This window comes from Chiloscyllium plagiosum, unplaced genomic scaffold (genome assembly GCF_037043375.1).
Source record: "Chiloscyllium plagiosum isolate Xiang-an unplaced genomic scaffold, Cpla_swu_hap1 HiC_scaffold_1, whole genome shotgun sequence".
In the NCBI taxonomy this organism is placed as follows: domain Eukaryota; kingdom Metazoa; phylum Chordata; class Chondrichthyes; order Orectolobiformes; family Hemiscylliidae; genus Chiloscyllium; species Chiloscyllium plagiosum.
In genome coordinates this window covers 3,681,938-3,698,373 of record NW_028270139.1, presented here as the reverse complement: position 1 = coordinate 3,698,373, position 16,436 = coordinate 3,681,938, and the positions used below count along the sequence as shown (strand labels likewise).

The window sequence follows — 16,436 nt, the reverse complement described above, 5'->3', positions numbered from 1 at the left end:
TCAGCATAAGATCAAGGTGGTTTATTGAAATGGCAAGGAACTGGAATTTCAGGGTCATTCCTACAGGTAGTGCTACAAAGCGGTCACCCAGTCTGTGTTTTACCTTGCCAGTGTAAAGGGGACTGCATTATGAGCAAAGACAATAATACATTTCCTGTCATTCAATGGAAAGGCGCCATGGGGGGATTGAGGTGGTGTTAGGAATGAAGTGATGGACTGTCCCTGTACAATGCTGACAGTGTGAGAGAGACCATGATGTGTTTTGTGGTGGCCTCCTTCTGGATGCCGGTGGAAATGGCTGAGGATGAATGTGGAGACTAGAATGGTGAAAAGTGAGGACAATGGAAACTCTATTGTTGTGCTGGGAAGGGCAGGAAGGGGTGCGGTAGTTGGGACAACCACAGCAAAGAGGGAATCCTCAGTTTAGGAAAAAGGTTATATTGGAGTCACTTGGTGGAAGGTGGCATCATTAGAATAGATGCGACGAAGATGGACAAACTGGGAGAATGGGACGGAACCCCTGTAGGAGGTAAGGTATGAGGAAGTTAGCTGATGCTGATACAACAAACTTGCAACAGAATTTAATTCATTACATCTTTACTATACACATAATTGTGATAAATTTACAATTCAGCTTTCAAAGCTTGAATGGCTTTTCAATAGGATACTTGTTTTTTGTGTATTATTGCATCACATTTCAGAAACAATTTGATTAACATTTATGTAACAGCTGAAGTGTTAAACTGCCAATACTACATTACGCAGTTATTTAAAAAAAACTCAAACTCAGAATATTGGTTTTTCAGAGCACCTCACCTCTTTTGGGAGCAATGAGATGAAATCTCGTTGGAACTGGGGTTCTATAACTTGCATCATGTGCTTTACTTGAGTAGGTTCGCAGCTGTCAATCAATTCATCTAATGCAAGTAATCTTTCTGGTCCACTCCAACTCTGAAACAAAAACAACACAAATGAAATAATTGTTGAATGGCACCCATTCACTAACATGAGCATCCAAACCCAAAACCATCAACAGAATAACAGCAATGTATTCTATCAGTGAGATGCATTGTAGCAGCTCTCAAGTCTCCTCCAACATCGCCTTCCAAGCCTTTGATCACCACCAACTAGAACGATGAGAGCATCAGATGCATGGAAACACTTAGCTTCAAATATCCCTCCAAGCTACACACCATCCTTACTTAGAACTATATCATTGTAGTTCACTGGCTCAAAATCCTGGAATTCCATTTTCGACAGCTGTGCAGATGTACTGAAAAGGTCAAGAGCTGCAGTTATACGCAATAGCAATTAGGAATGGACAATAAGTTGGATGTGTACATGAATGGTGAGCTAGTGAATGAATAAAAACCTTGATTCAACAGATATCTTTGCTCTGTTTCCATCTGGGATACAGGAGGCTATGAATAATTACTAGCAATTTGTGAGACAACTGAAAATCAGAATAGGGCTATGGTTCGAGAGACATGAGGAAATCAGATTGAGGATTGTTCCTTCTTGATACTGTTGAACAAATGAATGTTATCCTACTTGAAGGATCAAAAAATGAGATTGGATTGGAAGATTCGAAGTAATTAGTGAATACTCCTTGCCGTTTTGATGAATATAGCATAGGCAGAACATGATAATGGGCTATAATTTGCAGTGGAAGGGTATCTAACTGCATGTCATTACCGATGCCCTCGTACATTTGTGTTTTGAATTTTTTTCTCATACAAAGTTGCATATGTGAGAGTTGGAGTAGACAGTTTTAACATGTTAATTATTAGTGGCAGAGTGGTTGACTGACAGTAACGAGTATCTATCACATTGAACCACACAGGACAAGACTGAGCTGTCTACCATGAGTTTGCTGTGCATCTACCATGCAAATATCACAACTTCATGGTGAGTCAATAAACAAGATGTTGATTTTCAAAGTTTATGATAGCGTGGCACACTTCAGACATAATCTTTGGATTTCCACATTTAACCTCACTGCTGCCTTTGTCCAAAGTTGCTGCAGCATTTGTACTTTAATAATTAGGCTAATGATTATTTTGAAGACAATCTAAGAGCCAACAGAAACATCAGAAAGATATAGTGATTTGCAAAGTGAGCAAGCAAAAGCAATAAAATTAAAGGTCAAAATAAAATGAAAATTTGTGGCAAATGAGCACCCATGTACAATAAGGTGATAAAGAAAAACAACAGAATCTATAAACAAGCAGGAAAGAAGGGAATTTTTTTAAAAAAGAACAAAAGAGGGCAAAGAAATGAAAAGTAAGACACAGGTGTTGCCGTAAAAATTAATTTAGGAATTGTCTACTAAATCAACTGAATATATATTTTAAAAAATTTACAATTAAGTCAATTCAATCCTTAGACTGAATTGCTCTAACTGATGCTCAAATTTCCTGAATTCCGGCTTATTTTTTTAAAAAATTTTTGAAAACTTCCAGAAAACTGTTTATGAGCCTGTAAACTGATTTCAGCAATGTTTTTCATCTATAGATTATTGATATTAAACTGGATGACTGATGGTTATAGAGATTCAATATAGAATGTGCATATAGCAACAATGTATTTGAGTCCAGAATAATCAAATAAAATTTAAACTCATTTTTCTCAAGGAACAGGTCACAAATCCAATCACCTTAGTCTCCTTTCTGACTGGTTTACTGGGTGCTTATGATTTATGCATAATAGTAAGATCCTTCAAAGAATAAGCTTGAAATTGACCTTGGCAGTCAACATCACATTTAGAATATCTTTTCAAAATAGAGCACTTTGTTCATACACCATTTAAAAGTTAACAGATTTCCATTAAAGCTACACTATTGCTTAGCCAGTTGTAAATTTGTTTTGAAATTGCTAAGGGTTATACACATGATTTGAAACTGGAATAATTTTATGCATATTTTCCCTGGTATTGCACTTCACAACCTTTCCTGCTCCATTAGATTGTTATATTCTATTGGGTTTCTATTTGCTTAAAGAGACATGCAATATTGTCAGAATGACCACTAAAACGGTCATTGAATACTGCCAGCCTGTTAGCCTTCATCCATATATTTAAAACAACAAACTTGTGGGCAATGAAGGATATTAGGTTCAGGTGAAATTAAAATCCTTGTTGAACAGTGATAATACTTGCATTGAAACCATTGTCATTATTTGACTTATTAAATCAAGAACATTCTTGGATAAATTAAAACTAGATACAACAATAAGATGATCATATAGATCAAAAGAAAGCAGTGCTGAATTTCAAATGCACATAATGAGTTTTGCAGCTTGGAAATAATGCTCCTGAAGTATTTATTCAAGTTGCAGTAAATGTTAACACATTTCGTGGGATTCTCGTGAATAGCTCAGAGTACTGTGATAAACTTTATTTGGTATTCCAGTCTTTTCCTTTAATGCTATGTCTGGTTGATTATGGCTCCAGGTAATTTTAGATTGTTTGCACATTGATTGTGTTACCATATGCTGCAACTTTTTCAAATTGATGGCTTCGTATCGGAGTTAAACTGTGACTTACATATGAAGAATAGTTAGTGAACGGCAGGTATGTTGCCTAGCCACTGTACAAGGTAAACAAGTAAACTTGAAAGGGTACAGAAAGGATTCACAAGGATGTTGCTAGGGCAGGAGGGATTGAGCTATAAGGAGAGGCTGAATAGGCTGGGGCTGTATTCCCTGGAGCGTTGGAGGCTGAGGGGTGACTTAATAGAGGTTTTTAAAATCATGAGGGGCATGGACAGGATGAATAGACAAGGTCTTTTCCCAGGGTAGGGGAGTCCAGAACTAGCGAGCATAGGTTTAGGGTGGAAGGGGAAAGATTTAAAAGGGACCTAAGGGGCAACTTTTCCATGCAAAGACTGGTGCATGTATGGAATGAGCTGCCAGAGGAAGTAGTGGAGGCTGGTACAACATTTAGATTAGATTAGATTCCCTACAGTGTGGAAACAGGCCCTTCGGCCCAACAAGTCCACACCGACCCTCCGAAGAGCAACCCACCCCGACTCATTTCCCTCTGACTAATGCACCTATGGGCAATTTAGAATGGCCAATTCACCTGGCCTGCACATCTTTGGACTGTGGGAGGAAACCCCCCCAGACACGGGGAGAATGTGCAAACTCCACACAGATAGTCGCCCGAGGCTGGAATTGAACCTGGGTCCTTGGCGCAGCAAGACAGCAGTGCTAACTACTGAGTCACCGTGCTGCCCAAAAGGCATCTGGATGGCTACATGAAAAGGAAGGGTTTAGAGGAATACAGGCCAAGTGCTGGCAAATGATACTAGATTAATTTGGGATATCTGGTCAGCATGGATGAGTTGGACCGAAGAGTCTGCTTCCTTGCTGTATAACTCCATGACCAAGTAGGAATATAGGAACAATTGAATTCTAATTGGTCCATTCAATAAGATCTTGGCTGATCGGTTTATGGTCTAATAAAGGGGTTACAGAAGCCAGTGAGAGCTGGCAACAAATAACTGTGTTATAGAAGGGAGTTAGCAGCTAGGTGTAAAGCTGTCACTGAGCAACCACCCTGGAGCTGAGGATTGGCACAGTATGTGTACATCTGCCAAATAGTGCATCGTTATCTAACATGATGTTCTAAACATGGTCACATATGAACTGCACAATGGGTAGCAACCTTTGAGTGGCAAGTTATTATTAAGACATACCTGCTGCAAAGTCACATATATGCACGCGATGGCTTTTAACAATTAATAAGTTTGCCAACTTGGCAAAGCCACATGCATACTCCAAGTCCTTCCACTGAACAGAGAAGCAATGAAGTCCACTTGTCTGTCATCTCAGATACAAAATATATAGTGAACAGTATGATATTTGCCAAGTCACCAGTTCCAGCTGGGACAAATCCAATTTTTAAAAACTCTCCGGCACCAGGTATCACAACTCTCATCCTGCTGAGATTGCAGGTATACTTCCAAGATAAGATAGAGTCATTTTACTATAGTTTTGGTGAAATGCAACCACTGAATAGACTAATCCTGACTTAGTACAGAGGAACCTCAATTATCCAAACAACACAGGCAGGGTGTGTTTGTCAGATAATCGAATGCCAGATAACACAGTTGAGCCAAGCATCGGGATCTTGTGATCTTGCCGGATAACCGAAATTTGGATAATCAAATGACAGATAATCGAGGTTTTAATGTATATAGGTAGAAGTACTCACGCAAGACCCTCAGAGGATGAAACATCCTGCTGAAAGCCCCGCTCCTCTGCAAGCTTTAATCTCTGTTGCTTATCACTCAAACCCAAATTTATACTGGGAAGGAGTGTTGCGCTGTAGCCCTCTAATTGAGTGGCATTCTCAGCTCTTGCAGTAGCAACTGCTTCCCACATGCATTACCACTCACTACAGACTTAACCAACTGTTCTAGTCTCCGCCAAATTTCCAGTATTTGCTCAAATGCAGCAGAAAGTGATAAACTACTTATTCTCAAGCTGTTCATGATTCCTCCTTGGGTGAAGGGGTCTCGAGTTGCTGAACACATTTGGTGCATGTTTAAGAGAGGCTATAAATTAGAGTGGTGAGGTCCAAAATAGCATGTCAGGCATCAAATCAGGGTTGGATGCTGACTAGAATTACAATTTGCCTCCCTTGCTTATCTCTGTAATTGGTTGAAGACTTGATAAATTGTAATGTCACTGGCAGTTTCATGAGCACTCCACATTTAAATCCATTGTACATTTGCACTAAATTGTGACATCTAAACTGGGCAACTGAAGGCAGAATACCAGTTTGCACACAATTCTGCTGGAAGCCCTGTAGAAATGCCTTAAAATATCTTTTTACTCAATTTTCTGAATTTACAGAAGGTAATTGGGAGAATAACTGCAGAAAATCTAACCTAAAATCTGACAATCATTGTTACATTGCTGATAAACTGCCTACTAACCATTTAAAAATACTCCACCTCATGTGGGCATGGTTGGCAATATCAGCATTTATTGTCCACTCTGGTTGCCTCCAATATGATCAGTCATTTTTTTTTTGAGTCCATGTGATGTAGATACTTAATACTGTTAAGGAGGGAGTTCCAAGATTTGACTCAATAACAATGAAGGAAGTGGATTACAATTATAAGTCAGGATGGGGGGTTGTAACTGCCCATATCTTTCCAAATAATGAAGGTGGCAGGCTTTGTAGGTGCCTGTATAGATGTCAGGAGAATTGCTGCAGTACGTCTTGTATATGGTACACTCTACCGCCACAATGCACCAGTGATGGATGAACTGAATACTTAAGGTCATGGATGTCATTCAGGCTGTTTTGACTTTAGTAGTGTTGTGATTAATATGTACTGTAGGAGCTGCATTTCTCCATCACATTTTTGATTTGTGCTTTGTAAGTAGGGGACAGGCTTTAGAGAATCAGGAAGTAAGCTGTATGCAGAATATCCAGTCTCAGATTACTTTTGAAGCCACAGCATTCATATGGCTGGTTCAGTATTATTTCCAGCCAACATTGCCTCCAGGATGTTTATGGTGTGGAAAATTACATGATTATGGTAATGTTACTGGCTTTAAAGGAGAGGTGATTAGTCACTTTCTTGTGGGAGCTAGTCACCTGTGAGTTGCAAGATCAAGTAGTGTCACTTATCTACCGAACCTTTATGTTGCTCAAGTTTTGCTGCATGTGGATATAGGCTCCTTTATTACTTGAGGAATGTGAATGAAACATCACAGCTTGAATCTTATTGATGGAAGAAAAATCAAATGAAAAAATAACTGAAGATGCTGTGGAGTAGGACACTGTTCTGAGGTGGTTATGCCTTGATGTTGACAGCTAAACCATGAATTACCCAATGTATTACTTTACAATAGAATCAAACCTCACTAGGACTAGAAACTAATCATTAAGGTGGCTCTGATCATTTAGAGTTAAACTACTATTCAATAAGGGAACACTGGAAAACATTAAAATCTTCAAATAGCATTATGTGCATAAATTCAGCACTGAGATAGGTCCATAGCATTCAAGAATGGGAGATGACAGTGGTGGTCCAAGGTTTGGGAGACCGTGACCTCTGGGGCATTTGAGATCTTGAAGTCACAATTCTGGACTTTCAAAGAGAATGATGCCTTAAGAAGGAGCCCTGGAAGGCAAGGGCAGGTTTCACTGGATTGTCAGGATCTAACAATTTTGGGAGGAAGGACAGTTGGAGAATGAAGCTTAACTGTTCTTTGGCTCCATCTAGACTGGAAATTTCGACCATTCCTCTCAATGATTACTCTGCCATTGGTCAGCTTCTTGTCACAACTCAATAACATCTTCTTTGGGCTCATCACTCTTTCTCATTATCATCTGGATACAGCCCTTAAACAAACAACTTCCTCAGAAGCAGTGAGGCAGGAAAAGTTATAATGGGGAATATGGAAATGGCAAAAAAAAATTGTGTCATCTTCTGTGAAGATACAAATAAGTATATTCCATAACTTGTGGAAACAAATGATTTATTAAGAGTGGCAATGATAATTATCAATAAAGACGAAGTACTGGAGAAATTGATGGGGCAAAAAGTTGACAGTTTCCTAAGATTTATTGGCCTCCATTCTGAGATTTTAAAGGAAGTCACTTCAGAGCTTCTGGAAAAATAGTGGGGATCATCCAGAATTCTCTAGAATCCACAATGGTGCCTGTGGATTGGAAGGTAGCAAAGATAACCCTGCTCTTTCAGAAAGCAAGCAAACAGAGAAAAATAGACCAGTTAGCCTAACATCAGCGATTGGCAAAATGTGTGAATCTATTAGGAACATGGGCACCTGGGCACAAGATAGCTGTGGAGGCTCAGTCAGAGACTGTTAGTTTTCTACATCTTAAAAATGTTTAGATACATGGACTGTGCAGGAAAAAGGTGTTAATGTAGAATATCAGCCATTATCTCAGTGAATGGTCCAGCAAGCTTGAAGACTAAATGGATCAGTCCTGCCCCCATTTTTTTTTGTTCTTATGGAAAAATCACAATCTGATTTAGTGTTGCTAGGACAGATTTATAGAAGGGAATCTGCAGCTTCATACACCAAAAAGGGCCTTTTTGAGGGACTAAAAGTAGCAAAAATGGCAGGGACCAGCAGAGGTAGTATATTTGGATTTTTACAAGAGACTGCAAAGAGATATACATAGGTTAAATGATTATGGGTAACAAGATGGCAGATAAAGTATACTGTATATATACTTTATATTATGCAACAAGCATAAAATTGATAGGAAGAATGGAAAAGCATTTTTTTTTAAATTAAGGGAGTTTAAGAAATGCTGGGCACTAGAGGGATTTGAGTGCCTTGCATATACAAAAGGAGAGAGTCAACATAAATACAGTACTTGAGTATTGCTGAAAAAAGACATTTTCTTGAAATCTTTCATTTTGCAATCAGAATGTATCACAGGAATACAAAATAACATGAAAACAACATTTACATCACAGAAGAGTGCGTCGATTGGTTGACAAGTGGACTCTGAAAGGCAGAGACATTGCTAGAGAATCCATAACTTAATAACGCTAGAGTAAACTGCCAAGCTTTATTTGAATTTTAAACCAGGTAGGTGGATTCTGAATGGTCAATGTATTATCCTAAAGAACTAACCACTGAGAGATGGCTATCACTTATTTTGTTGAGCTGAAACGGGCAGTGTTTGCACATAGAGTCATACATGTTCTTTCTTTTTGCAAATAACAGAGCCTTGTGCATTACTGAGAGTAACTTCCAGTACATTATGCTACACGGAGTCCAACTGACTATTATAAATTGGTTGTCAGCCTAATTCTTTGCATGTTCAGGATTATAAGAAAATACTGTCTAGTCTTGGAATTACATCCAATGTTGGACACTGCAATGTGGGTTTTGCAAGTGTGTTTTCGCTAGGAATGTTTAGTACCTTGGTGGTAGCAAACAGCCAAAGGGATACGCTGTTTCACATAATCTGCCAGCCCTCAGAACATATAGCCTATGTATCCGGCATCACATCAACGCAAAGAACAATTTTTGTCATGAAAATTTTTTTTTAGGCTAGCACAGTAGCTAGCAGTGCTGCTTCACATCTGAGAAATTAAGCAATCAATTAGGAAGATAACATTGTATGTTATGGTCTTTGTTGTGAGGAATTAATACTATCCATAGTTTTGATTATTTTATCTTGGACAAATTTACTTAATTTGGAGCAGATTTACTCCAAAAAGGCTTATTTTATGAGGAGAGATTTAGTAGACTAGGTCTATAGTATCTGGAGTTGTGCACAATGAGATGACCACATTGAAACATTCAAGATTCTTTGAAGGTTGATAGATGTTGGGAGGCTATTTTCCTGAGCTGGAGAGTCTAGAAATAGAGATTATCTTGGGAAAAGGGTGTACCATTTCAGACAGATGAACAGAAATTATTCTCTCAACAACTTGTGAATTCTAAAATTATCTGTCCTAGAGGGTTGTGGATACTTAGCTATTGAGTCTATTCAACACAGACTCATTGCGTATTCAAGGGATCAAGGTATTTAGGATAGGGTCTAGCTGGTACTTAATGTTGAGAGAGCTGGCGGAGGTGTAGAATTGGATACCATCATTAAATAAGAGGGACTTGCTTGTCTGTTTACAACATCTAGACAAACGATTAGTATAGTGAACTTCCTCATCCGTGTAGCTTGATACTGCATCACATAATTCATTTATCCATTAGAAACTTAAGAGGCACAAAAAATATTAAGCTTAAATGATAGCAATTATGGTAGTGTTGTAAAACACATTTGATCAGTGTATTTTTAAAAGTTTTTAAAAATCTTACACCCTTGGCCCCAATGTAGTATGAACACTAGCTTAATCACTGATGTTTAATGATAATTCAAATAATATTGATTTACTACTTGGAATATCTCAAATTTAAAATGCTGTACCAGTTTCTGGTGAAGTAGGAAATCAGAGGCAAACATGTTTTTCAGGGCTATGCAACATTTCATACAAATTACATAGAGTTAACTAGTTTCACAGATACAACTTGAAGTCAATCGCAGATTTTACAGACATGTATATTACTCATTCTAGGGATAGTTTCACAAAATGGCTGGAATAGGAAGTTGTGATAATTAATTCTCACTGAATCTTATCCGATGTCGTTAGGAGCCATTTGTGTTTTGACAGCTCTTACATTTGGCTCCACGTCTGCAATAATAGAGTTGCAGTACACTGCTTTTATTGCTGATGTCATCGTGACATTACTTTTCTCAGCAAAATCAGGGAATCATATTTTTTAAAATGCTGTCAAAATTCTTTAAAATATAATCCTTGAAACTAATTCAAAAACATAGATATCAAATCACAAATATTTATCAATAAAATATTTTCTCAAGCAAGGGCTAAAAGTAGCATTACGTTGAAAAATTTACAGGCTTCTACAGGATATACTGAGTATCACTATAACCTCAACAATAACCTAATGCAGTTAAAGGCCAACATAGGTCCTTTGACAATGTATTTTGTTTCTGTGATAATAATTCTTCTTTCTAAAAATCCCCTTGTTTCTAAAGCACAACTCAACCTGAAAGGTCTTGAGCCAATCTTGCAGTTCTGGAGGTGGCTGGACAGTTGTGAGCCGACGCCGCTGTTGCCCTTGTCCATTTGCAGCTCTCAGGTCGCCAAAGGTAGTAGGTGTTGCTGAACATGGAACCAGCCCTGTGGTGCTGCTGAAGAAAAAAAAATTACTAAAGCAAACTTCGATTTAGAACAAAAAACAACTCTTTCAATGACTATAAGCATTCACAGATCAGCACCTAAAGACCATCCTGAAGTCTTGTGCAGGCAGATAAATCAACTTATGTTTATATAATATCTTTAACATGGTAAAGTGTCTCATTGCACTTCATGGGACTATCAGAGATGACAGAAATAAGAATAGGTGGAGGCAAAGCCATTGCAGAGTGAAAACACAATTAGAAGAATTTTTAAATGAATGTGTTAGTGGATCAGGACCCAACATAAACCAACAAGGACAAGAGTGATGGGTGAAATGCACTTAAGGAATCCAAAATTTATGACCAGCTGAGTTTTGGATGACTTGACCCTTAAAGGATTGAATGAAGTTGGAGTCAGACGAAGTATTGGAAGATTCAATAAGTCAGTTTCCTGCACATAGAAAAACAGTAAATCTCACTCAATAAAGTTTTTAGGATATTAAGAGCGTGTGCATAGCTGGAGCCACTTTAACAAACAGAAGACAAAGTCATTCCTAAAATGAGGGAGGGTGGGAAGAAAGGAAAACTTGCATGTCCAAGCTTTCATATGCTTAATGTCAGAGAGGACATCACTACCAAGAAATAATATTTTTTGAAGGCAAAAGCCAACTTACACCAAAAAAATCTCAAAAATTATTGGTAATTGAAAATTCAATCATGGTACAATGTTTTGAAAACATCCCTTGTGTATCTTTTGAATTCTATCAAAGGATCTCTTCATCCCACTGAAACAGAAGATGGAACTTGCACTGTTGTACTAAGGTGGCTTGTCAACTCAAAATCATATTAAAACTTGACCTTCTACCTTAGCGGCAAAGTGAAATGCTATATGGTATTACAAATGTCTATAAAAATGGCTGCTGAGATTGTGACATCCTAAACAGGATCAAAATATGGCACTAAAGATTGTTGGAGTGGAGGCTCAATATACTCTCCAGCGAATTTCAATCTGACTTGCACAAATATAAGAACTACTGAATAGAAGCCATTGGGAAAGTAAAACATGAAAAGATTGGGTTTTCAGATATTCCTGCAATACTGTAGATAGTTATCTGGGGTCTCTTATACAGCAGTGCTGTAATCAAATCAATGTTCTGCCCTTTAGGTTGTCTATGTTGGAAAGGTATGTTTTTGATACAGGAGGGGGCGACAGTTTAAAAACAAACTTAAAAAAACCTCCAAAAATCTCTCAGATTTTTGACAACCAATTCAACATTACCCTATTTACTGCAGATTAACGGATAGTCCTCCAGTTACCATTTTACACACATCCACAGTCACATGTGAACACAAAATCGCACACTAAAAACGTGAGATAAAAGGGACTAAATGATTAACTTCCCCCCCCCCAATTATAAATATATCTTCTCACTGGAACAGATTACTGTACTGTTATTTTGGTAACACAAGCAAAAGATTGTGTAAATTACTGAAAATGCCAAATCAGTTTTCAAAATAACAGACTGACGAATAACTCTTGTCCTTGCAGCAAAGAACCTGTAGTCTATTGTTGCCCCCCACGTGCAAGACCGCCCACTTGAAATCACAATGCCAAAGTCTTCAGTAGCACCAAAGAGTCCTCTCTGCAGGGTCAAGTGTCTTACACATTCAAATGATTTTCATAGTGTGCTTATTGAACCATGAACTCCATAATTCCAAATGGTGCAGGGAGCAGTAATGAAAGTGTGAGACTGAACAACAGCCATCACAGCCAATCAGTTAGGGAGAATCCTGCTGAAAGCCTGCACTGTTTTCTGCACTGAATTGCCTTAGTAATTTAGGCTTTAATAACAATACTGCAGGAGGGTAGGGGAGGGTGAAGGGTGGAGTTGGGGTTGCAGAGGAAGATGTAGAGTTTTCTTGTGGAGGCACGGCATATTTTCAACAACACAAATTTGAAGGTTATGTTGCAGTACATCAAAGGACAAGCATAAGTCAATTTAAATATCAGTTAACCTATTAGCTGGTCTTTTGAAATATCTACTTTACAATATTACTGTCAAATCATGTGGCTTCCTTGAGCCAGTACTAACAAATGAGCTTGTAAATTGTCACTTTCAGGCATTAATTAGACATGATCGTGATGTTTTGTAAGAAAAAAAACTTTTGACTAAAAATTAGTATAACTTCTCAGAATTAGAAATGAATAATTTCAAAGAGTTCAAAAACCATTTTTTATTATTAGCTATCAGCTTAAGACTTCAGAATTAAAATACAATTTAGAATCACTTCCATTTAACAGAAATGGAGTTATTAATGCCCACAATCACAAAATTTGACACTGTACTTGTATTTGTGCTCATTAAATAAGGAGGAAAACGACATGAGAAGAAATCATGATGATTCTATAAATCCACTTCATGCTGTGGATTTGCCAAATATTGAGTGCTTAATCGATGATTTATAGTGAAGGGTTTTATCTTTAAGATCATGGCAGCCGAGGATGTGATAGACTAAAACATTAACACATTAGCAGACTATTTTGTTTGCCAATAATGAAAGTGTTAGTATGGGTCTGAGAAAACAAGTCAGGAAAACTATCTCCCGTGAGGGTTTGTCTGATGGCTACCAGTTAGGATCTGTTACCATGTTAGTAGCAGTTGCTTATTAATGTGCATGAAGCAGTCTACCCTGCGGCCCATGCTACCAGATTATAATTGGACCAAAATTAGTCTGATTTTCATGCTTTGTATTTTATGCCAAGAAACTGCCAATCCCAGTTCTCTTTATATGCCAGCAAAGAACAGACAATATACAAAAACGAAGCAATAGTCAGCCAACACATAATTGGGTTGAGTACATATTCTATGAAGTCCATTTTCAAATTCAAGCATGTCATTAATGACCAGGTTCAGTTAATTTTCTAACAGGATGCACGAAATACTGCAGTGTAAAAAAATTCTAGTGACCCAAAATAGTTAATGTATCTGAAATACTGTTTACCTTTTGTACTCTGAACCTTTGCAAGGTTTCTTCCCTGAAGAGAAAGACCGGACCTCAGGGCCAGGGTCCAATTTTCTCTTCATCTGCAAGAGGAAAAAAAAAGTGACTCTTAACAATAAAAAAACCTAAACACACCTTTGATTTAGTTACCCCAGCTAAGAACTTTCAAATTTAACTAGTGGCATTAAAACTTAATCCTTACAATAGTAAAGAAATGTAGGAGGTATTATGTTAGCTGGCGTTATAAGAAACTGAATATTAGTTACAACAGCCTCATCACGGATTAAGTACTTGACAGCTATTTTAGCATTCTGAATGGTAAATTCAGAAGTTATTTAAATGTCCATTGTTACAAAAACATATAAATGTTCTTTGATGAACTGTACACAATCAGATTTGAACATTGCAACATTTGTCTTTTTTTCTGCAAATTACAAATAATTGTTTTGCTTTGATTCTAAACACAATTTATTAAACAGTACATCTAAGGAAAATTCAATAATAATTTTAAATATAGTTATCTCAACACAGTGTTCTGGAGAAGTTTCAGATCCCCAAAATGGGAAACAGCACTATGTACATCCCTAACTTTCATAAACTGTAATAAAAAAATTTAAAAATAAAAAAATTTGAACAAGGAAGCCAGGCTCTTTCTAGTACTGTGAAGCATTTATCATCAATTTATTTACTGAACTTCAGTCATCTTAAAAAGATTACCACATTAGGCAAATTATTCTTGCTCATACTGACCACAGATTACAAGATTAATCTTCAACAGTTCACACTGCAGCCTGGGGAAAATATTAAAATATCGTTTCATAGACCATTTTGCAAGTCAGTTTATTCATTCATTGCATGTTTACATCTGATCTCAGATCCACTCTGCATACAACATAAACTGTATCAACCACCTTAAATTTTTTAGGCAGTATTAGTCATTTAATAACTCAAGTTTTACATTTAAAGATCCTGCACTTTGGATTTTTTGAGCCAAAAATGGGTTTATTTGCTGGTTATAGATTTATTTGATTTGACCTGATTAGCAAATGTTAATACTTTAAGAGAGATAAAAACACCTTCAGGTTTTACACATTGAATTAAACTGGCATGTATCATCACAGCCCAGAAATGTGAAATAGACTGCCGCAAAAAAAGTGAGTCATTCATAACTGTGTTGCAAATCGACATTTTCATAGCTGGCAAATGCTTCCCGCTTCATGTGACCCGAATGAAACCACTGCGGGGGTTGGGGGGGGAAAGAGTGAGGAATACTGCACAGCATCGATGTAACCGATAATTCCTTCATGCTCAGAACAAAACCCAATTGCTAAATTTATTACTAATGCCACAAAAATAAAAGCGGACAAACCAAGGTAATATTCACAACACCAACAGCCGCCGTGGTTACACTATCAGGGTGAATATTCGCCAAGCTGCGACACTATTTCTGAGCTTCTATAAAGTCTGAGGTGACCAACTATTTAAACATTCGCGAAATATATAATGATCACAGAAACATTAACCTCGGTCACCAACAAGAAAACAAACATTTTCATAAATCTTCTATCCAACGTTAATGTTGCATTGAAGCCACGGCGTGACAGATCAGTACTTCAAAATAAAATCTGTCGTGGCAGCCCCAAATGATGTTGCCATGCTAAAATCAATTCATTTCCAGAAGTCAATTGGCAATGCCCAATTCCCTTTTAAAACAAATTAGCCACAGATGTTGGGTAACAGGTAGCAATATTTAAACGTGCAATTTATATTGGTTTTGCTAGAAACTACAACATTCACAATTACTGTTTAAGTTTTTGTATTCTGGATTGTTCCTTGGTTTCCACTAATTAATCAACCTTAATTTTATACCAATGAGTTATTATCAATAATTTTAACAAATGCAGATAAAACGAGCCATAATCTGGCTGCATTTGCTCGCTGGACTCCGCGCAAGGTACACTTACTTTAAAAAAGATCATTTTTAAAGTGCCGTAGAAACCCATTTTAACAACTGGTTCAAATCCTTGCGTGTTCGGCTGCCGATTGCTGATAGTATGTTCCGTCAGGTAGATCCTGCGATGTCCCCAACATGGACATGCTCAGACACGTCAAAATGATAGGAAAGCGTGCACCACTACTGAGCAAACCACCATCTATAAAGCGAATGCGGCTCACCAATTCTCAGACAGAAATCTGCACTGGGGCGTTAAGGGAGGGAGGGAGGTAAAAAGCACGAAAAGAAGGGGGAGCGAAGACAGGAACGCTTGCCTTGGAGAATCTGTTCTCCAATGAACATATTCTTGTGTCTGGCAGATGGATTAAGTTGCACTCCGCTCCACCCCCTGCCTGGGGGAAAAAAAGAAATGGCAGAGTCCAGCTCCCGACAATGTGAGTTGCACGTCAATTAGATGAACAAAGCCCCAGGGAGTCCGTAAGCAGAGGGGGAGCGAAACGGAAAGAGGAATACAGCCGGTTTCTTCTGATTGAATTTAGCTCAGCCACCACCCCCGCCTCCCCATCAATTTGCCTGCCTGCATTCTGCGGGCAAGTGGAATGCGTGGAATTACTAATCAGATCTGTACCATCCGAGAATTGTGTCTCTGCTCTTCACTGGATCACATTAAATTCGGCGTTTTTTTTTAAAAAAAGAGCTTTCCTCCCCTCCACTATTTCCTTTGCTGCCTATATATCGAAAGTCATGGGTATTTTGCAGGCTCCTTTTGCCCTG

General features: G+C 37.9%; 1 protein-coding gene across 9 annotated transcripts in view; it reads right to left on the bottom strand.

The window, feature by feature from the left end:
- Window positions 1-16,436, bottom strand: part of fbxw7 (F-box and WD repeat domain containing 7) — a 386,335-nt gene that overhangs the window by 28,056 nt on the left and 341,843 nt on the right. For 3 of the 9 annotated variants that reach the window (XM_088000538.1, XM_088000472.1, XM_043699787.2), the window contains 3 exons: window positions 13,709-13,791; window positions 10,573-10,717; window positions 817-951 (listed from right to left, as the gene is read on the bottom strand). In XM_088000538.1, coding sequence (XP_087856664.1) covers window positions 817-951; window positions 10,573-10,717; window positions 13,709-13,791 — 363 coding nt within the window. Of the gene's footprint in view, window positions 1-816; window positions 952-10,572; window positions 10,718-13,708; window positions 13,792-15,672; window positions 16,085-16,436 lie in introns of those variants that run through there. The other 6 variants (XM_088000432.1, XM_088000506.1, XM_043699801.2 and 3 more) reach the window with 3 other exon arrangements.